Source organism: Cyprinodon variegatus, unplaced genomic scaffold, assembly GCF_000732505.1.
Source record: "Cyprinodon variegatus isolate N-32 unplaced genomic scaffold, C_variegatus-1.0 Scaffold578, whole genome shotgun sequence".
NCBI classification, from domain to species: domain Eukaryota; kingdom Metazoa; phylum Chordata; class Actinopteri; order Cyprinodontiformes; family Cyprinodontidae; genus Cyprinodon; species Cyprinodon variegatus.
This window is the reverse complement of record NW_015151031.1, coordinates 95,287-118,154: the sequence shown is the minus strand read 5'-3', so window position 1 is coordinate 118,154 and position 22,868 is coordinate 95,287. Positions and strand designations below refer to the sequence as shown.

The following is a 22,868-nucleotide window of genomic DNA, read 5'->3' as shown; positions in this document are numbered from 1 at the left end:
AAATAATAATGCTAAAGATTAACAGAGAGTTTTTCATCTTTTGATGGAAAGTGAAGTATAAATTAAATGTATTTATTATTAGACAGCCTGGTTCTTTATGTGCAAAAGGCACAGATTTCAACTACTATTCTCACTTTCTTACCGTTCAAGATTCCAAAGTTCTGTAAATGTTGTTATTCACACAAACCAGATGTCATCCCTACAACACTCCCTCGCTCCACACAGCCCTCCATGTAGGGTTGATTCTCTTTATTCTTTGCTAGGTTCAGAGGGAGTTTTTTTTCTCAATACATAAAGATTTTGAATAAATTAATAAATAAAATGGCTGTAGAAAAAGAAGCATAAGAGAGTCAAATGTCAGATTTAGTGTTGAGTTCTAAGCTTTATAGAGTAGACCAAAAACAAAGTCTTGTTTACTGGTCTATGCTTCTGAAGAAGGGGGTTGTCAGGGGTGTTGTTGGTCTGGCTGACCAGGCGAGATGATAGCTGGAAGGAATCGACTCTTATCTCTGAATTGTAGGTTTTTGAGAGCTAAATCCTGAGTCCCCCTCTGTTTAAGGTTGGTTTTTCACTCAACATAAATGGCTTTTTTCACACCCCTTTCAAACCACCTGTCTTCTTTGTCCGCAATGTGAACATTCTGGTCCTTTGTCCGAATTAGAGACTGACATTTTTTCGGGAATCCCATGGGTCACGGGATTGCCGTGGGATGGGAGTCAGTATTAGTAACGATCACGTGATTGGGACGGTACAGGATTAAACATTAACGGGAGCAGACGGGAGCGGATGCAAACCAAAAAAACCTAAAAAAAAAAACTAGGATCGATGCCAAAAAAACAAAAAATAAAATAGAAAGAAAAGAAATCCAGTACTGGCGCCGCGATTTTGTAGTTTTTTTTCCTTGAAGCCTACACTATAATGCGAGTCAAAAAAACTACATGACCCAAAAACCAACAGTGCTTCCGCTCTGAGTTTTTCACCCGCGCTCAAAAACAACAAGAATGGGAGTGGTGCAGGAGCGGGAGTCATTCTGAATGGGAGTGGGATGGGAGTGGGAGTAATTTCACCAGGAGTGGGAAGGGACAGGATTTAGATTTCTACTCTGGCCCGGGATCGGGACGGGACACAATTTTTTTCTGTGGGAGTGGGACGGGACAGGAGTGAAAATCCACTCCCGTGTCAGTCTCTAGTCCGAATGTCCTTTGTCCATAAGGTGTGGGTGGACAGCCGAGTCTTGCTGTGTTGAGCCATGCATCTGTGGAGAGGTTGTTTAGTTCTGGGGAAAATTAAAGGCAGGACTTATGATTTTAAACATTTTTAATATATCTTTTCAAACTAAGGGTTGGAATATTTTTTTTTTTTACTGGATGTATGAGGACTGCTAGAATGCAGTGTTTGGTTTTGCTTTACAAACTTCTTGGCAGTAATGAATTTGGCATGTTGAACGGACTGTCGCCACCTTCAGTGAATGTATGTTTTTGCTGGCTAAGCTGCTAAAGTACACGTGGGAAAAAAAAGTTTTTTCATCATTGCAACATTCATCAAAAGTAGAGTAATTACATGTTTTCCTGATTTCATGCAGCCTTACCTTTCCACTCAGTGCAAAATTATGACCATATAAGCTGTTTTACTCTAGCTTCTGTCTGTGGGTGCAGAGAGTTTTGCTTTTACTGTTATTTATGCTGATTATTCTTTTTTTTTTTTAAACTAGCACACCTTCTATGTTCCAGGTTAATACATGGAGGCCAGTTTCTAAACGGTTTGGCTGGGCCGACTATAATGAGTGCCGGACCCTTCCTCTCCACCACATGGTTCGCCCCCGATCAGAGAGCAACGGCCACCGCCGTGGCCTCGCTATTCTCCTACCTAGGAGGCGCCGCTTCCTTCATCGTGGGACCTCTCATCGTTCCTGCTCCCAACGACTCCCAGACGAGCACCACGACTGCAGCGCCGCTGTCCTTCACATTCATCCGAAGCAGGATACAGATGGTGCTGTATGCAGGTATATACAGAGGGGAGGGAACTCATGAAGGCACACTCAGGATCGATGGCGCATTATTTCGACATGGTGTCAGAGCTGTCGGGGGACGTAAATACAATCAGGCAACAGGGTTTTCAAGAGTCTTAGACAAACGTCAAGAGCTCCTGCTATAATCCTCATAACTGGGCCTCTGTAAATTAGTTTGCTCCAACTGTTATGCTTAACTGATTCAGAAAATTAAAAGTGTGATGAAAAGGGAAACAAGAATGCTGTGATGGACTGAAGCACTGGCTTTGTTAAATCCAAGCTGGTATTAATAATTTCTGAAGGAAAGGGCAGGCGTACTTATCAACTGGACATCATGAGTAGGAGAAAACGATTCTTCTAACAAAGAGCCACAGATCGGGTGAGAAAACAGAACAGGTCCCTCCACAAATCTGGTCTCTATGGAAGAGTGAAAAGGATCAAGGAGTTTGCAGTTTTTCTTAAGCTATTTAAGGAGCACAGCGTGCCGAGAAAAAGTTATGTTAATGAGGGCAATAAGAAATGCATGACAGACATGAAAAAATCCTGATGTGGGAAAAAATCACAGTTTATCACCCTGAGCAAGAAATTATAATTTGGATTTCAGAAGCAAAATCATTTCATACTTATTCTACAAAAACGAACTAGTTGATTTTTGCTTTAAATACATGAGGCTAAAACACTCGGGTCTTATTAACAGTGTGATCAGGTGTGAAAACAAGGCAGTGTGTGAGCTGCAGCGTTGTGAAGGTGGGTCCTGATTTATTAGCCGGTGACACTCAAGCACTGTCGGCCATTAATGATTTACAGCAGTCTGCTGTAGAGCTAAATAAGTCAGAAGTCTCTCCAGCTGAACGGTGTATTTAACAGCAGCAGGTTGTTCCAAAACCAACAAAACACAAACTTTCTTATAACATCTTTTTCTCTAGACACCTCTGACTTATCAAAATAAAAGCCTTACTCATGGTCTTTGCTAATTATGTTGTATTTTATCCACAGGTTCTAACATTTTTGCTGTTTAGACTTTACAAACTTTTAGGATCTATATATATATATGACTTAGACTTAGACTATATTGTCATTTTGCTCACACAGTGTATACAAAAAGAAATTTCATTCAGTACAGCTCTCAAGACAATTCTGTTTTTAAAGTTTCAAGCAGTGATAAAATGTGAACATAAGACTGGTATGTGATACACAGTTTGCAACATTCAGCGCTTTTGCGGGTTCAATGCCTGGGTTGTAGCGTTTTGAACAGCAGAATCGGTGACATTGTGGAAAGCAGTTCTTGGCCGCTGCTTTGAGACGCCGCCATCTTTGCTTTCCTATAATATGAGGAATCCTTTGACATATTTTGAATGAAAAAGTTCAAACCTCACAAATACAGTAGCGCATCTCAAACATATCAACCTGTGTCAAAAATAGCAATGCAAGAGACTGGTAACCCCCTAAAAATACATATCATTATATGGACGTTTTAAATGACTTGGAAGACACCTTCTCTCTTTGGTCTGGTACCGATCCACTATGCTCCCCACAGCAGATGCTTTTAAATATGCCACAAGTTGCAACCACATGAAAACTGCTTATTTTTTTTATCTTGAAAGTGTAACTTGGTGTTTACTATGTATGCATTTCTTGTGATTTGGCTGCTACCTTTGCCAGGTCTCTTGTAAAAGAGGTCAATTTATTAAAACTGGCAATGTGAAATATCTATGCTTGCCTATTTTAATACAGAGTAGTCAGTCACAGCAGCACAGTGCCAAAAAATGTTGTCATTTCATCAACTTACCGGAGAAAAGACTGAAACGTGGAGAATGGACTGCAATTAATCCTCGAACGATCTGCAGCTCCATGACCCACGTGACCTCTGCATTTCATTCTTTGTATAGAAGTCGCTGGGAGTGTCGTAACTCTCTTTCTGCGGCGCTGGTTTCGACAACCTCAGTGGTATTTTATTTTCATAAAAATAGGGTAAAAAAATACAAAGGAAGAATAAAATAGACAAAAACATTATAAAATGCACATAAATGAATACCTTAAAAAAATAAGTAATCAATAAATAAAGTTGAAGATTACAAAGGTGAATAAATAAAGAAGCTAATTAAAAGAGATATATACATTTATGTCTCACTATATAATTTAATTTCTGCCTACATTTATTTGTTTATTGTGTTTTGGGGGACGATTAATTATATGCTTATTAATTGAGCATTTATTTATGTATTTATTTCTAAATATGGTAGAGCTGTAACAGTAGGTACTGTAATATAATTTGTTACATTTTACTTATTTTATTTAACAGTGATATGACTAATATTTCAGTAAATATATGATTTATTTAAGAAAATATTTCTAAAATTTTATATTAAAGGAGTTTTATGAACTTAATAAGTAACTAGTTAAAGTTAGCCATAAGTTTGTACATGATTTGTTGCGATGATCCTTCTCAGTCTTTCAATTCAATTCAATTCAGTTTATTTCTATAGCGACAATTCACAACACGTCATCTCCAGGCACTTTACAGTTCACCAGATCATCCAGTCAAATTGATTCAAAGTTTTCTATCTAAAGAAAACCAGTTGATTGCATCGACTCATTGACTTGAATACAATCCCTCACACCAAACATGCTTGTAGCGACAGTGGAGAGGAAAAACTCCCTGTTAACAGGAAGAAACCTCCAGCAGAACCAGACTCGGTGTGAATGGCCATCTGCTGAGGCCGACTAGGGTTCAGAGGCTTTTATTTTGTTGACATTGATATGGTAATTAAATCAGTTTGGCTGAGTTTAAGAAACATAACACAGTAGAAGGTTTGGCCATATCATCCAGCCGCTTCTAGGTGGTTTATGTTTTTCATCACATGAATTACGTTTAAAGATTTGTGAACCCACCCCAATAAAATCTTAGTTAAACGACTTAGTGTTTGAACTGAGTGGTGCCAGCAAGGCTAGATTTTACTCAGGCTTATTAAATCAAACAGGACTACATGTGAATTGGTAACATTCTTTTCTGTTTTCTATTTGTAAGAAAAATAAATTGTCTTCTTCCCTTTTATAATCACAGTGTATGCCCTATTATGTTGGTCTACAACATAAAAGGAAAATATTTTGAGGTTTGTGGAATTTTAATGTGGAAAAATGGGAAGCGGTTCAAAGTGTGGGAAAACTTCTGCACTCCACTGCTCCATTTTAGCCTTGTGTTAAAGTGACATAAAAACAATGCATCATTCTTTCTTTCTTAATCCCATATGTGTAAAATGTATTACTCCTCCAAGAGCAGCCAGCTGCAGTGTCAACCGGAGTCAGATTGGATGATTTTCCTCAGACACATTCATTTTACTGTCATGTCTTCCAGGCCACAAATTCATCATCGCAAAGAGTCTTCAGAGGACTCTAAGAAGTCATGTTGACCTGTTTTTCAAATTTTTTTTTCTTTCAAAATGTCACATCGGGCAATGTTTTACTGAAACTGTGAAAATAACTTCCTGCATCTCTGTGCTGTGGCAGAACTGGCAGTCATCGCGGCGCTTTTTGCGACCGTCCTGATCTACTTCCCATCGCGCCCGCCAATGCCCCCCAGCGTGGCCGCGGCAAGCCAGAGACTCAGTTACAGGAGCAGCATCTGCAGACTCCTCAGGTAAAACCGCTGATGCTCAAACAGCAAACACAGACCTACAGACACCCTTTTTTTTAGCTAAAAGTATCCTTCATCTGCTTCATTTAGCCCTCCTAACCCTTATCCGTGACTGAAGTCCATTTCCACAGATGTGTGTGGCCTCAGCTCTCTCTGCATCACATTTAATAATGCTGGAGGCTCTGCTTGGCTTGGAGAGTTAAATGATTCAATCCAGCAACAGATGAGGAGCATTAGATTGTCCGCCACTCAAACGCTGCTTTGGTTGTTAGTAAAGTATCTCCCTGCTTTCCCTCTAGATTCCCGACTAAATCATGATAAAGTATTTGGTTTGTTGTATAAACATATTCCCAGAAGAATTGTCTCACAGAGAGAGATGGTCTATTTAGACAAGGTCCTGGATGTTGGTGGCATCTATTTGTTGTGTATTTCCACCCACAAGAGACTAGAAGAGGAGGTAAAATTGAATCTCACTCTATTATAATCTCGTGCATCCCCCCCTCCACATCTCTTCACACCATCACACTCTCCATCAAGGGTGATTTTTATCCCCTAGGCGACCAGGAAGCAGCACTGTCTGGGAACTGGTGCCTGGCTTGTTAAGGAATGATGCCTGCAGCTGTGGCCAGGGAATAAAGGCTGGAGAAGGAAGAAGAAAAACTGGGCAGTAGCAGTCAGGGAGTTGAATTAACTTTTTTTTTGGCTGTGTTTGTCCCCCCTTGAGTAAGAAATCACTCCGCTGTGGTGCTTAGATTTTCAGAGGCTTGTGACCAGTTCAGAGAAACTCAGCTCCTGTAGGAGTTCCTGTTGATAGATGATGGAGACCCCAACAGATATCAAGGTTCTGGACAGATCCGTACACATTTTCCTGAAGTTTTAGTCCATCCAGCTGAGAGAGCTTCTGCTGGGGGCAGCCAGTCACTGACAGACTTGAAGCAACTAGACAGAGATCGGGGGAAAAATTACTTCAAATAAAATCTATGGCAGGGGTAACCAATTAAAAATCAGCGGGTCCGAATAAAGAAAATCAACAACCAGTAAAGGTCCGGAGACATTTTTTATTATAATCTGTTACTTTAAACAGAATTTAACACTGAAATAAAACTAGGTGTTTATGCATCCATATTATACATTGACTTTTTAAATAATAAAAAAATTGAACATTTAAAAAAAATCTAAAGTGTTTTTTTTAAGTAGAGAACAAAAATCTTTCAGTTTAGTATATAGATAATTTTCTGATTCACACATTTTATAAACCACTTGATCTGGCTGTTTGTTTTGTTTTTTCTTTATTTTTTATGGCCTGCAAGGCTTTAAACCTGGGTTTAAATGGAGACAAAGCCATTATAAAGCTCATATTAGGTGCTCATTTTGAGCCCGGATCCATATTTATTTTTTAATCTGTTCATGGTGGAGAATCCTGCTTCACAGCAGCAGGTTGAGCCAAACATACTCAAAATGTGCAGGTTCATCTTTGAGCATGCCATTTCATTTTACTGTCATCAGTTCACTGCAGTTCTTCCAGCAGTCCACACTTTCTTTCACTTTTTCTCATCGTCTTCTTCTTCTTTCCCACTGCTCGGCTTGCCGCAGGTTTGCCTGCTGTGTCTAAACGTAACTTGCAGCAGCAACCCAGACTAACGCAGCTCATTGGCTAATTTGTATCAGGTGTAGCCTGGTCCCGGATGCTCTGGAGTGCTTTGCCATATTAACAGAAGAAGCGGTGCAAGTGAAATTAGACACTGTCATCAGACAGCATGTGGTAATTTATAAATGTTTTAAATCAGGTTTGGTCCGGATTAGCCAGCAGGTGGGTCCGGATCCAGACCACGGTGTGCTAATCCGTGACCTCTGGTCTATGGAATCATTGCGATTTACTTGATTTATCCCAAAGGGAAATAAAATGAAATTAAAACCTATTTAGGAAATTTAATTGTACATTTGCAATGACGACACATTGTCTGCTCTAGTTTTTGTTGTTTAAAAAAAAAAAGCAGCTCTATCAATCATCCATAAACTGTACAACTAAGTGACAGACGTAGATTAATCATTCAATCGTTTTCTCCATCCCTTGTTAAAAAAATATTCCCACTACTTTTCACATTGCAGTCACAAACATTCATTCATGTCTTTGGGATATTTTATTTACCAACAAATAAAAAGCATGAATTTCAAGAGGAAATAATAGTTATGAGTTGTATTTTGTTTGTCTTTTTCTGTACTTTATGTAATTGATGAAGCACAGGAAACTATGAGAGGAAAACATTTCATGCGGTTTTGTTCATCAGTTTTCACACAATAGAGCTAAACACATACAGTTGGGGCTGCCTTTTATGACAAAGCATCAACGTCTTCAGCAATCATCCTTGTTTAAAAAGCAGTTTGATATAAAATCAGATCTTATAGGTTTGATATATTCTATCCATTTGATCTAATCCTATGAAAGGAGTCCAAGTGCAATTTTAATCGAGACAATTTTTCCATTATACGGATTTTTTTGTACGTGATCCAGTCTTCATTGTTTTTTTTCCTGCTGTTAATAAAATGTAAAGCAATGAATCTCCATATCTAGTACTTTGTTACCGAGACACAGTTTCAACAAAGAAAGGGGGTACAGGTGAAAACACATTTTTTACATGTTAATGAATGCCTACCCAATAATCCTAAACAAATTGACGATTCCAGAGCACATCGAATTTTGTTTTTGTTTTGTATTTATTTTCACTAATATAATAGTAAAAACTGTTTTTTAATCTGTATTTGGCAACATTTTACTGGAGCTAAACCTACAATGTTTCAGGGTGATGTCACAGCTAGCTTAGGAAACTTTTTCCTGTACTTGTGTAGCTGAAGATGGCACAGATTTTCAGTTAGATTTGTTGGTCTGGACTTTAACTGGGCCATCCTAACACATGAATCCTAACACCACCTTACCGTAGATCTAGGGGTCTGTTTAGGCCTTTATCCCCCTGAAAGTTGAGTCTCTACCTGATTAGTCTTTACCACCTTTAAAAGAGTTTCCTTCAGGATTGCATTTTCCCTGTCCTTGCTGAAGAGAAACATCCCCGCAGCATGATGCATCCACTGTCGTGTTCAGTAGTGGCAAACAGGGCTTGAGTTGATGTCTGAGTGAAGAATTGATCCATCCATCCATCCATCCATCCATCCATCCATCCATCCATCCATCCATCCATCCATCCATCCATCCATCCATCCATCCATCCAGTCTCAGCAGAGATTCCCAGACATCCTGTTTTTGTCACTTTTTCGTAACAGCTTAAATGATCAGAAGCTGTCTTTAGGTAGGGAATTTAATGTGTCAGATCAGGCAAAGATTTAAGGTAGATGATTGCATTTGCAAGGCACTAGATCTATTTCCAGCTGCTCACTAAGCACATCAGTTATACATGAACAACCATCGAGTCAAGATGAAAATGTACTTGGTCAATCATGAATGTAGAAGTGAAAACAGCTGGAGCTTGCAGAATTCACTTTAAAAAAAATGGAAATTGGAAAATGCAGAACTGCACAGGATAAGTTTGAAGGCAGGTGCCGAGCAGCAGATCACTTAGTATTCCTGACACCTTCCCAGTGATGTATCTGCTCATCCATTTAGCCTGTCAGGATCTAAGGCACACGCTAATGATCTTCAGCTTGATGAGAGCTTCCAGTTGCTCACATCTGCTTCCACAGCAGCCGCCTAATTAGAACCCTGGATGTTTCCTCGCATTTTGTACAATTTTCATTGTTATCCCCCTCTCTTCCTCCCTCCCCCCCTCGGGAGATCAGACTTCAAAGACCAAAAGCGTGAGTATTGATCCTCCGTACTTTCCGGTCAGACTCCCTTTAGCTTTGAAAGTTGTCATCTTGATGCATTTGTCTCCAACCTGGTGGGCCAAGGACGAATGGCACTTAGCTGATGACACCATCAGCTTTGAGACTTCTTTAGGGACATTTCATCACTCCTGAAAACTGAAAAGTGAAAGCATACCTAGCATGTTTTTTGCTTTGAAGGGGATGTCTATATAAGGTCATGTTTAAAGATAAAGCTGCTTGGGTATTGATTTTTTCACTGTTGTGGCAAGGTTAATGAAAAGGGTGCTCAGGGAAAAAAACCAAAAAAAAAACTCCATAGCGCTCTCCATCAGAAGGCTTTTATGATTGTCCCTCCATGCTGCTATCAAGGCCAAGGAGTCTAGTGTTACTGAGGACGGGTTGTGCAATCTGCAGCAGGGAGAGACGTGGAGTTTTCTATAGAGTCATTCATGATTTAAAGTGAGGTCCACCACTGTTTGCCAAAGGTAAAAGGTATGCACATTTTTCCAGAAATTTGCATTTAACATGCATGTCAGGGGTTTTTAGGAGGTTCAAAATCGTTCTGTTTTTTCGACATTTAAGCGACAGAGTCTTCCTCCAGCAAAGCAAAGTTCAATAAATACCGGTGAATTTGTATAAGAAAAATGACTTGAGCAAAACAGAAAACTACCTTAGAATCCGCTGCCTGCTCTGCCAGACTCGCCTCATTTGTCAACTGCTTAGTGTCTCTAATCTGATTGTTTGGGCTGAGTAGGTGGCTCTGATTTTTAGATTAGTTTGCCACCTCACTGGGTTAAGGTGATTAGATTAGATTCTTGTTTTCCAAGTGTTTGTATTGGGGTGTCATATGAGCGGAGAGGTGCCGCACACTCTAAAGAGGAAGGTTAAGTGGGTACATGGTCGGCATACCTAAGCTGTTAGGCACCTAATGCTGCAGAACTCTGTCATCAGCTGGGATTCGTGCAGAAAGAAGACATTTAACGAAGACAACCATCCAATCAATCCAACAAGTTTTATCTAAAGATTCTAGGATGACACTTTTTAAATTTTTTTAAAACATGCTAGGAAATAGAAATATGAATTCCGAGTGGTTTATGTTCATGTTTTAATTGTTTCTTTTCTAACTTTTAGCAACTTCCGGTTCCTGATGATTGCATTGGCATATGCAGTCCCTACAGGAGTGATCGCTGGCTGGTCTGGGGTCCTGGACATGGTTCTTACACCAGCCAACGTCAGCCAGGTAACATCTAGATATTCAAATTACTCAGACCTTCCGGGTTTAGGCACTGAAACATTTAGTTTGAGCTGACTTTCTTTTATTTGTCCTTTTGAACTGTTAGAGTGCTCTGTGGTTCGTTTACAGGGTTTCCACCAGTTATTAAAAATCCTTTAAAGTCATTAAATATTTGGCATTAAAATTCATTAAATGTGATTATTGTGGCATTTAAAATGATTTATTTAAAAAAAAGTTTCTAAAAACAATTTCGTCAGATATATGATATCGCGATATATTTGTGCGGAACTGCTTCCGGTTGATCGTAAAGCCGTATGTTTGGAAAAGAAGCTCGAGGCGGAGAAAAAGCTAGAGAAGGGGGAAAAATGCAAATTTAAACAAAAGTGGCTGGAAATCGAGGAATTGCAGCCTGTTGACGGTAAAGATGACGAAGGATTTTGATGAGAGTCATGGGTATTTGTTGATGGCATTAAAATTATTACTTAGAGCATTAAGAAGCATTAAATCAGATTTACATGTTCCTATGTAAACCCTGATTTAGTACTTATTTGTCCTTTTCTGAAATGTTTTCCTGTCAGGCTATTTGTTTACATTTCTCTAACCCGTCGGGCAGCCATGATGCTTTTATGACTTTGCCAGAATTCGGACATATTGGTGTAGATACTGTTTGTTGTGAAGCTTCTGGGAAAATGAAAAAAATACTCTGCCTGATTTGTAGTTCCCTGCTTTCAACCCATGTCAAAACAAGCATTATTCCACGGTTCTTATCAGACAGGCTGCTGCTTGTGGGGAAATTGCACACAGTAGAGCAGAGGTTGAAACGTTTTCTTCTCCCACCTCTGCTTTGTGCCACCAGACAGTCACACCGCTTTCAACAGCTGCTGCAAGGCATCTTACAGAATCTCAAAGGATGCTTTCCTTCTCCCATACTAATTAATCACCTGACCATCTTGGGTTAAAAGTTAGAATAGTGCTTTATAATTATTACCTGGATTAACTTAGCATCCAGTGTAATTATTGGGATTTTATCTAGTAGAATAACATTCTCCAGAATTCCTGCGAATCAGTTTAGTCATTTTATTTCACTTTTAATATAGTGGCACAAATGTGATGTATGCAATATATTACTAAAAGTAAATAAATGTCCACTAAGAAGACAAGATTAGCCACCCTTTTTCTTTTTCAAGTAAACAAAGTAATGAATACACAGTAATAAAGTTTCAAAGTGGTTCTTTCATATGCATTTTGCTCTTATTGCCTCTTAAGGTGTGTAAAGTGACAGTGATTGCTCACTTACTAAAGCGACTAGTATCCTGAAGAATCTTTTCAAAGTGTATGAAAGCATATAAGATCTCTGTATGGGGAAATCTGTGAAACCTGTAGACAGAACCATTGAGCACAGAGCTTCCCATCATCCTAATGAACATATTTCACCAAACAGGTGCTCATTAGTCATCTGCATTCACTGCTTTAATGGACGTGCGTTTCTAATTCCAATACCTGGAATGCTGATCCAGTGTTTCGAGCATCTTTTAGTTTAATTACCTCTTTTTTTTGTTTTCCCAATGAATCAATATCCTCAGGTCTTGGCAAGCTTCAATTCCACCAGAGTGCATAAGCTACCTTCCTTTGCTGTTCGACTCATGTTTCACTATTAAATACGACTTGTAGGCTTTCAGGATTACATGAAGTTATTAAGAGAAAGAATGTTGTGTAGGAATAAAGCTGAGCGTTGACATTTTTGTTTTGATTGGCTTATTTGGAGAGTAAATAAAAAGAAAACATCACATAAAAACCATTGGGTTTACCTTTTATAGTCCCGGCAGTCTGCAGCGTATTACACGCATTAAATATAGCAGAGATGATTAGGCTTCAAATCTGCCTTTTCTAAGGTTTCCAAGGCAGTAACAGTACTGCGGTTAATTAACTCCATGTCTGCACATGGTGCACGTTGACTCGGATTTAGGAAATGAAATGTCGCGGAGACCTATTTATACTTTGCTACCTCAATTAGTGAAATTTAACAAGCTTGGCAACAATGCTGCACAAACCTGCATTGATGATACTAGGTAGTCATTAAAAGCAACTGAATGGTTTTATGATGATTCACATGTTCTGATCTTCAGTACATCTAGGTAATTATAGATCCCAAAGAGAAATCATATATTAGAAAATTAAGATTTTCCTCAAGCAGCTGTAGTTGTTGTCATTAGTGGCGGGCTTTTGGAGAAGACTTGTCCTTGCTAGAGTCTACAATGATTGATGGAAAAGCTGTCTTAAATTTCCTCCTCCTTTCTATTGTCCTTGCTCCTGCTCTGCATCATTGGCTCCTTGTTTTCAACTCAGCTGGGACCTTCAGTAGCAGTTGAGGTTTTATTTCAGCTTTTGAGATAAGCAGCTCCTGGGTGCAAAAAAAAAACATAACTTGACATGGTTACATATCCTTACAAATATCCAAAACTGGAAAGATAATAATAAAAATCCTTTCAGCTGCACAGCATCCAAAATCAGAGCTAAAAACTTCAGAACAATGATACCTTTCTCCACAAATGGAGGAATTGAAATTCTCTAAAAAAAATAAAATAAAATGAGAATCAAGCTAATATAGCAACTCAAACATGCTGCCATCTTGAGTAGTGCAATTCTAGAATCATAAATCTTGACGATTATGTCAAAGTTTTACCGTATCACAGGACTCTGGGTCTCCAGAAGGACACACCAAAGGAGGTGCTTTATATCAGGTATAAAAGCATTCTAGCATTCATCACTCACTAAGCCAAAATACATTTTATAATTAATAACTTTGGCTGTCCATTTTTATTTATTGTTGCCTTTGATGACATTTGGGTGCAGAGAATGATTAAGCAAAAAGCTCCAGGATCCTTGTTTTGACTCTGTTCCCTTGCTGTGTATCCTCCATCTGGTTGGAATTGGTAAAAAGTGAGTTATAGCCCCAGGGAGACTAAACGGCGCCATTGGCACTTGCTTGTTTTCATCTGGGTGTCTCACCCTGATTGGTTGTGTGTTTGTGTGTAGGTTTGTTACACATGCAGCATTTTACCCGCCATTGATTCTGCGACAGTCCCTTGGCCGTAACATCCTGTCTCCTGACTTTGAGCAAATGTTCCAGGATTGGCTTCCATTCCTCTAAATAGAAGAAGGACAACAATTCTTCAAGCATACACGTACACACAGCATACTGTCAGACGAGGCAATTTAGCAGACATAGTGACTGAAAGGTCTCAGTAGGTTTCAAACACTTAACACTTGCTCTCTGCCTTTCTCTGTCCTCCCTGTCTCAACTTTGCTTTTAACCCACCTTTCATTTTTTTTTCTCACAGGTGGATGCAGGCTGGATAGGTTTTTGGTCTATTGTCGGCGGATGTGTGGTTGGAGTAGCAATGGCCAGGTAAGTTCAGCTAAATTTGCAGTGCAAGTTTCTATTTTTACCAGTTTTTACTGCAGTTTTTTCCCCTTTAAGTTGAAATGAATCTCTGCTCTAAATCTGCACAAACACGTTAAGTCTACTGAGACCTCCATACACCCCAACCAGATCCTTTGCTCATTTTTTAGATGATGGGCACTCTAACTCCTATTTTTGTGAAATCCGATTTCTTTTTACGTTGCCGTTCACATTTCCAAATATATGCGACTTGTATGTGATCTCCTGTGTGAACTGCAGTCATACAACACAAGTGTCCTGCATGCGCAGTAGAGGACGGAGTGACGTCACAGGCCAGCGTGCTCTTTTTTCCCCGGAAGTAAACATGGATGGTAGCGCTGGCGTGCATCTAGCGGTCTTTTCCAACCATAAAAACACAATCTTTTCAATATGGTTAAACATAAATACTGCTCTCCACATCATCATGTGCCATGGTTGTTGTTTTTCTTGCCCCTTCTGCGTAGCAAGAGGCATAATAGTGACCTTTGTTGGGTTTTAATGGCATTCAGGTCAGAGGAATGCGACCTGGCCGTTCAGACACAGGTCGCATTTGAAAAGATCAGATTCGTATCGGATTCAGGACCACATAGCCAAGTGGCCTGGGTCACTTTGCAAAAATCAGATCTGTGTTGTTCAGACTACCATGAAAAGATCAGATCCAGGTCACATATGGGCAAAAAAAATCGGATTTGGGTCACTTCAGACTGCAGTGTGAACGTTGCCAAAGACTCTGTAGTTCACATAGGATGCCTTATAAAAGTTTTAATCCCCTTAAACCTTTTACGACTTTCAACAATTTGACTGAATTGCAATTAGATTTTTTTATATCAGGCTTAAAAACTACTGCAACCTTACAAAGACAATGGCAACGATTTCTAAATGCATTTTATTCTTTTATCTGTAAAGTGCTTCATGCATTATTATTAGAGATGTTCCGATACCATTAGTTTTTTCTCTTGATACAATCTCAATACTTGTGCTGCGAGAATCGATCAAATCAATTTTAACTCAGTTCAGTTTATTTCTATAGCGTCAATTCACAACATGTCGTCTCATGCCGCTTTACAGTTCACTAGATCATACAATAAATTTATTTAAAGTGTTCTATGTAAGGAAAAACAGTTGATTTCATTGATTCTAAGGCAATCTCTCACAAGAATACAAACAGACATGCTTGTAGTGACAGTGGAGAGGAAAAACTCCAGTTTAACAGGAAGAAACCTCCAGCAGAACCTGGCTCAGTGTGTGCGGCCATCTACCGAGGCCGACTGGGGTTCAAGGAGATAGAAGCAGGCATACAGAAGGCAACTGGTCGGTTGATATCGAGTTACCAGAAAAAGGAAAAATAAAATCCTACTATGCCTGCACAGGGCAATTACTTTAAGAGTGCCGAAGAAGAACCATGTGAGAACTACCAGAACTAGCCAGTATATAGATTCCTATTTTAGTTCCTATTTTAAATTACATGGCATCGGATACTCTCTTCTGCACTATTAGAGATGTTAAAGATAGGCTCTGTGTCTACACCTTGAAGCTTTCTCTCTCCAGTTCTTTTTCCTGAAAAGATATCACTTGGGACAAAGTCTTTAAATAACACTTCATAACTTATATTTATTAAATAACCAGGAGACATGACAACAGATTCTGATAGAAATTGTAATTTTACTCAGATCAGAGAAGTTTTTTAGAGTTTACAGAAGGCAGCTGCTTACCAACCGGGCTCACTTCTCTGGAAGTGGCCCTGATTAACAGTTAAAGAAGCATTTTATACATCTCTAGTATGCCACATCATACACGTTAGCAGATGAGTAGACATCATGGCTCCAGCCTTATCACAATATTACACTTTGTTCTTAGCTGAAGGACACCGCTCTCATTTCATTCCCAAATTTTTGCCACATACAGAATTAAGATTGTATCTGTATATCCAGACAGAGGAACTGTCATAATTAGATAAACTATTGGGGAAAACATCAGTTCTGACAAAACTCACACATCATCAATGACAATTATCCTAACAGAGACATTTCTGATTCTGGTTTCAGAATAGGAACAACTCTAATTGGTATTCAACCCTTATAACAGGCCTTTAGCGTGGGTCTCTACATGCTTTCCACATCCGGAGATGTCTGCATCAACTTGTCCTGTAAAAATAGCTAAACCTTAATTTAACTGGACCCAGAACATCTGAGAACAACAATTTTTAAATTCTACTCAAAAAATTATTAAATATATGTCCTGACTTGACTTGAGCCTCATTGAGATTTATACCGTTCTGTTGTAGTTATAGCCGTATGTTCAGTATTTCCCTGCTGAAGGCAATGCTCTGCCTCAGCCACTAGTATTTAGCAGCCTAAGGTTCTAAGGTTGCCCTGTTTTCAGCTCCATCCTTCCTTCCATCTGTTTTGACCAGCTTGTGTTTCCCTGCTGAAAGTGTTGCCACAGCACGATGCTGCAACAGCCGCGTGTCATGGTGAGGATTGTGTGGTCACATCGCTGCGCGGTGTTAGTTTTCTGTGGTTAAGCCTGAAAAGATCAAATTTGGTCTCATCTGACCAGAGATTCTTCCTACAATATCAGATTTTTGAAGCGGTTTGGTAATAGTCAATTTGTTAATGGGTTCACTACCAGAGCCACAGATCTTTGGAGCTCCTCTAGAGCCTATGTGTCAAATTCAAGGCCTACAAAGCAAATCCAGACCCATCAATACAATTCATCTGCCTCCCACATGATAAAAAATGTTTATCATGGCAAAAAAAAAGTCTTTTAAAGCATGAAGAGTGGCTAAAACCACTAAACAGAAGTAAAGCTATAACAGCAGATCACTGAGCTCTTTGCAAATACAACAATTATATCCAAAGATTCTTCTATAGAGGTGCATCTGTTTTTTTTTGTTTTTTTAAGACTTGATGATGCTGAAGTGGACTGATATATGAATAAGAAAACTGATGGAAGACAAAACCAGTTAAAGAGTCTATATATACAGTACCAGCAGGAAAATGGAGACACACAAGTAAATTTCCCTACTAAAACACCCAGGACAGACAACATTTTTATGAAGCCTTTTCTAATGCTGTTTAAATTAATCATAATATATATCAGTTAAATTTAATTAATAATACCCATTAAATGGGTTGATCTGTTTTTTTAAAAATACATAAAAAACTCTAGATGACCCGCAGAGACGCATACATTCCTTTCTTCCACATGAAACCAAAAAATAGTTTTAAAAGAAAAAAATCTGTACTTTTTAAGCTTCAATATTAGTATTTTGATTGTTAAATGTATTAGGTTTCTTTGTTGTTTTTGCTTTTTTCAGTTTATGGTTAATGATGATTAATAATTAGAATGTAAAATAATTCATTAGTTATTAGTAAGTAGGACTTTACACTTGAGAGAATCACTGCTGCTACCCACTGGTCTAGAGAGGAATTGCAACCCATGGTCACCCCAAGCCACCCCCTAGCTCTGCCCCTGTCTTCTTCTGATTGACATCAATGCTCCTTAAAAGAGATGCCACCAAGAAATTGCAGTATAATTTCGATTTATAATGTGTGATTAGCAAAAAAGATCACGGCTGTTTTCCCAGAGCGCTGTAAAAAAAACAAACCCATCCTTCTCTTCTGAGCTACACGACTCTAAAGCAGAGTGAGCTGAATATGTTTGGAAAACACAAACACAAATTGAACGCTGCCCTATGCAAGCTCACGAGTGAACTGGCCTCCCTCATATCTGATTTTTAAATGGCAGTTCAGTTTGTTTATTAAGCTAATACAAGCCAGCTCGGTAGAAAACTTGATGGAGCCACTGAGGCATTAAATTAGAAAATAAGCATTCACTGTAACACCTCATTAACAGCTGCACTCCTTATTCGCAGCTCAGTTGCACACATATTCCACGTATAATCCTCAGTGTCGTGCTGCGTCAGTCGTTCAGAAGAAAGGCTTGTCTACAACAAAAATAGGCTATTCTTTTAGAAATGTATTTTATACGTGACGAAAATCACCATTTGAGGCTGATAAGCTATACAGAACGTTAACACTGCAAAAACAAGCTAGAAACAAGTAAAAAATTCTTGAATTAAATATATTTGACCTTAATTTGAGTATCTAAATAAGATGATTTGCAAATGGAAAGAGTATTTTTACTCTTAAAATCTGATAATTAGATATTATGTGATTGAAATAAGACACTGCAGTCGTTTTAAAAGTAAACAATCTTGTTCCACTGGCAAAGTGTCTAAATTGCCTCCTCGATTGAAGAAAAAAATGCACTTATTTTAAGACTTATTTAGATTAAAATTTATTGCAGAATCAGTTTGCCCTTAAACTGACGCTAAACCAAACAAACATGAAATAGGAGCTTAAGAAATGGTTGGCAGCAAGAGGGATGTGTTTACATTGTTTTTCAAGATAAGGAGGAAAATAAAAGTTGGGAATTATAAAAATTCTTCCTTCAAAACATCCTCAAATCTGACATATGCGACACCCTGTCAAAGCAGTATGTTGTCAGCGAGGCGCCGTGTAAACACATTTGCGTTCTTTGTAAAAGCCGTGGCTGTCAGGGTTCTGTCTAATCAGTAAGATTAGGAACTTCTGTTTCTGCATTAGAGCGGCATTATTTATAACATCAGTAGTAACCGATAAATCTCATATGAAGAGCAGTGGAGGGTCCACTTGAACTTAGCAAAGAGGATATGTCTCTGTTGTTCCCCTCGTGTCATCTGGCTTTTTTATTATGAGAGCAGAGCCTAGTGACAAAAGAGGGAGTGGAATTGATGCTGATGCAAGTACCTCTTCCCCCTTCGCTGATGGGTAGAGAGCCACATGGTGAAGACAAAGCGTGGAGTCTGCAAAACAAGAGAACAAGAGAAACTCGTTCACGCGCTGATGGATGTGGGCCGTGGTCCAATCCTCGCTTCCGGGCAGTTCTTGTGTTTTTGTAAGTTGTAATCAGGGAAATGGGTCCATAACTCCCTGTCTTAATCAATGTAGCTGTTTGCAGCATCAGATGGAAGTATTTGTAAACAAAACTGATAAATTGTTTGGTAGATTATGCAGTCTGAGAATCAAAGGAGGAAATTATTCTGTTCTCTTTGGTGCATTAGTTGATAGTCAAATGAATTTTGGCTTCAGCAGTTATCCCGTCGCTGCTCACACGGTTGAAATGTGCTGAAGATGGCAGCAAGGATCTGGGTCTGCAGTTCTCATTTCACAGAGCTATTTTCATCATCTACTACCTCACATTACATTCATTTAAAGTAGAGAACTTTGTCAATTTCAATTTGGTAATTTGAGGGTAAAAAGTCTTACATATTTTAAATTTTTGTTTCAGTAGTTGTCTTAGATTTTCAGTAAAAAAAAAAAGAAAAGAAAGTTGCTTTAACTGCTCTACATGCTCGTTAACATTTTATGTGTACAGATTCAATCTGTCCCCCAATATTTTGCAAGCATGACTGCATGCTCCTGCTCATCGTTTGTGGTTGATAGTAGGGGTGTAAATCACATCCATCATGGCGATTCGATTCAGTATCGATTTCCTGACCCAACGATTAAATTTTATTTCGATGATTCGATTAATTGGTTCATTTTTTTTTTTTTAAACCTTACAGGCTAGACAATGTTTCAAATTTTAAATAAATCAATGAAAGGTGTAATATCGTTATGCATTTCTTTTTTTTTGAAACGACAGCAAATAACAGAAGTAGAAAAGTTGCATCAAAAAATACTGCAAAAATACTGCATAAAATCAGTGCAATGAGTGCAATGCAATACCTCGGCTCCAGACGTCCCGCCCCCTCCACAGACGCTCCACTGCACCTCTCCCAAATTGTAGCTGACCGCAAACAGTGCCGCAGACAGGTGGTCAGCTTGTTTCGTTTTTATGACCGAAATTGCGGAAAACGACTCATTAAGTTTGACCCGCTAGAAGAGCGAAGTGCGCGAGAACGCAGGGACCCTTTTTCCACCTGGATCTCCGCTCTTTTTGGCCCTCATGTCCCTCCGTCGTCGGACTAAACTAGCCACCGCAGCACGGGAGGAGAATTACGTCCAGGAGCAAATGGATAAAAATAGACCGGAGGAAAAAAAAAATGAATCGATACTCTTGCGGATGTATCGATGCATCAGATCGTCGGCTGTTGGATCGATGCATCGATACAAAACAATTATTATTTACACCCCTAGTTGATAGTATTGGATGTGGCCCCGATCCAGCACTAAAATGGTTGTATCGGCATCGGCGCGTACCTACAGATAGGGCACTAATATCATCTTGATGTTTATATGTCACTTCAGCGCAGCCTTCTCTCTCCCGACACTCACTAGTGTTAACAATTGCTGTTGGCCCGCTCCAGACCAATGAGAGCTGGCAAATAGACGCTCTTATCCAATGCCGGGGCAGCTTTTTCATGCGGTGGGAATACAAACCAGGAGAAGAAAACGTCTGCAGTGTGGAAGTATTTGGTTATAGAAACGCCGGCGAGTAAATTTGCTAAATGCAAGATTTGTGACCTGAAAGTTTTGAAAGGTGGAGTTAAACCGGGCAGTTTCAATACCTCAAACCTTATCAGTAACATTAGAAAAGCATCTTCAGGCGAATAGCTGTTCTTTTCACAAATTAAAGTTTGGTTAAGTGCAGTCTTCAGTAAATAAATTAGTTCAGTACCTCGGTCATGAATGCATTCTGACATCAGTAGCCTTTAAGTCTAAAAATGATTGTTAAATTTGAAACTTGGTATGAGCTAAGCTAACGTTGGCTTAAAAAAAAAAAGTAATTCCATTTTATTGTCATTACACTGTCAGAAGTACAGAGCAACAAAATGAATTCTCATTTAACCCATCCCCTTGGGGAGCAGTGGGCTGCCATTGTGCAGTGCCGGGGTGCAGTGTGGGGTTAAGGGTCTTGCTCAGGGAGCCAGAGTGGCAGTCTGTGGGAGTGAGGGATGAAACTCACAACCTCAGGATTCAAAGCCCTATGTCCTAACCACTAGGCTGCAACACACCCTCACTGTTTATATGTAGAAAAGTGAGGCCTGAATAGGGTTGCCAAACGTCCCTTGAAAAATGGAATCGTTCTGTATTTAGAAATAGAAGCACCTGTCCCGTATTTAGTGGAAAAGGAGCGCACTTTGTCCCATATTACTGTGAGAGTAACAAAATAGTCAGTAAAAAGCTAATGGAAAATGAAGAACAAGGGCACGTTAGATACAAAACGCCCTGTCCTGTGTGACCAATGAGCTGACAACATATATGTAACGGTCCAGAATACCCTCATCCCATTGGTCGAGCCAAGTGTTGCTCATGGAGCACTCAAAGACAAACAACTCCTCACTGCTGCAAGAGCTCAGAGGAAATACAAATGAAAAAAAACAGACTATCGCTACATAATGTTTTGCAGCTGTAGCCTAAAGTCATTGAATTTAAGGCACAAATATGTTTGCACAAAGTTGCTGTTGCACCAAGAATATGCACTATTTATTTATTGTTTTATATTCATTTTTACAGTTTGAAGTTAAGCAGGACAGCCTAAATACTTCTTTTATTCAGCAAAGTTTGTTATTCTGTATTAAAGTGAATTGCTGGATAATTTGTTTTCCACTTGTTCATGTCACTCACAAATATGCATCTAATTCAATGCAGATCTGAGTCAAACAGTTACAAAAATCATTTCACACACAAACGGGGCTGAAAAAAAAAAATCACCACTCCAGGAGGGGTAAAGGCAATCGGGTCAGCTGCCACGCACATGAAGTGTCCCTTTTTTTCAGGTAGTTGGCAACCCTAGGCCTGAATGAACTGTTGTTATAGTTTAAGACAAACTTTTACTATCAAATAGCATCAACTGTTAAACATGTTTCCTTTTATGCCTAGCATCATGTTTATAAAATGTCAGTCGATTACAGAGATGGCCGTTGCATATGAAGTCCAATTTAAACGATGAAGCTTTGCTATTGTCATTAGCTACAACTAAGAAGAAAACAGTAAATAAAAAAATTGAAAGTTACATAGAGTTTAGTTTTCACATTTTTTTTATAAATATAACTTTTCGTATACGTGTTTACTGCATGTGTGCACTTTTCACAGAATTCACAGGAAACGGTCTGAGGCAAAAAAAAAAAAAGTAAATATCTGTAAACTGAAACACCACAACCTGTGTGTTTTCCTAGCAGATATGAGGACATGTTCAAAAATGTCAAACAATTCAGAAAACTTTTACAGAATTTCAATATTTCAAGCTGGAAAAAAATACATTTAAGTTAAAATAGAATTTGTCCTGAATGTCCCAATTACCATAAAACATTTATTAAAACTGAAAAGGACTAAAGTCTCAAACAGGAAAGCTAAGAGAAAAATGGTTTTAGCAGATTATGCATGTGTGTAAAGTGAAATCAGACATTCTAGTGTAAAGACAAAAGTCTGCTGGTGGGGGGCATCACTGAAGGTCTGCTTATTAGAAACCCCCCCCCCCTAAAAGATTAAGTTACAATGCTTTATTTCTAAGGATGCACGATATAATCGGCCCCCCATCGGTATCGGCCTGTATCGGCATTAAAACTGAATATCGGACATCGGCCACCCCACCGATATTTAACCCGATATTTGATCAGCTTCTGAGTTTCTAAAGTCTAAAAAAAAAATAAATAAAAAAAAAATACTACTTCTTCTTCTTCCTCAAAAACTTCTTTTTTACAGACTTAAAAACTTCTAAAGACGAGGGAAAAAATATTGATACA

The 22,868-nt window shown here is 38.9% G+C and overlaps 1 protein-coding gene across 1 annotated transcript in view; it reads left to right on the top strand.

Annotated features, from left to right (window-relative positions):
* dirc2 (disrupted in renal carcinoma 2) overlaps positions 1 to 22,868 on the top strand; it is an 84,879-nt gene that overhangs the window by 32,825 nt on the left and 29,186 nt on the right. Inside the window, exons 3-6 of the mRNA XM_015392191.1 lie at positions 1,731 to 2,002; positions 5,516 to 5,645; positions 10,590 to 10,698; positions 14,034 to 14,101. Coding sequence (XP_015247677.1) covers positions 1,731 to 2,002; positions 5,516 to 5,645; positions 10,590 to 10,698; positions 14,034 to 14,101 — 579 coding nt within the window. The remainder of the gene's footprint in view (positions 1 to 1,730; positions 2,003 to 5,515; positions 5,646 to 10,589; positions 10,699 to 14,033; positions 14,102 to 22,868) is intronic.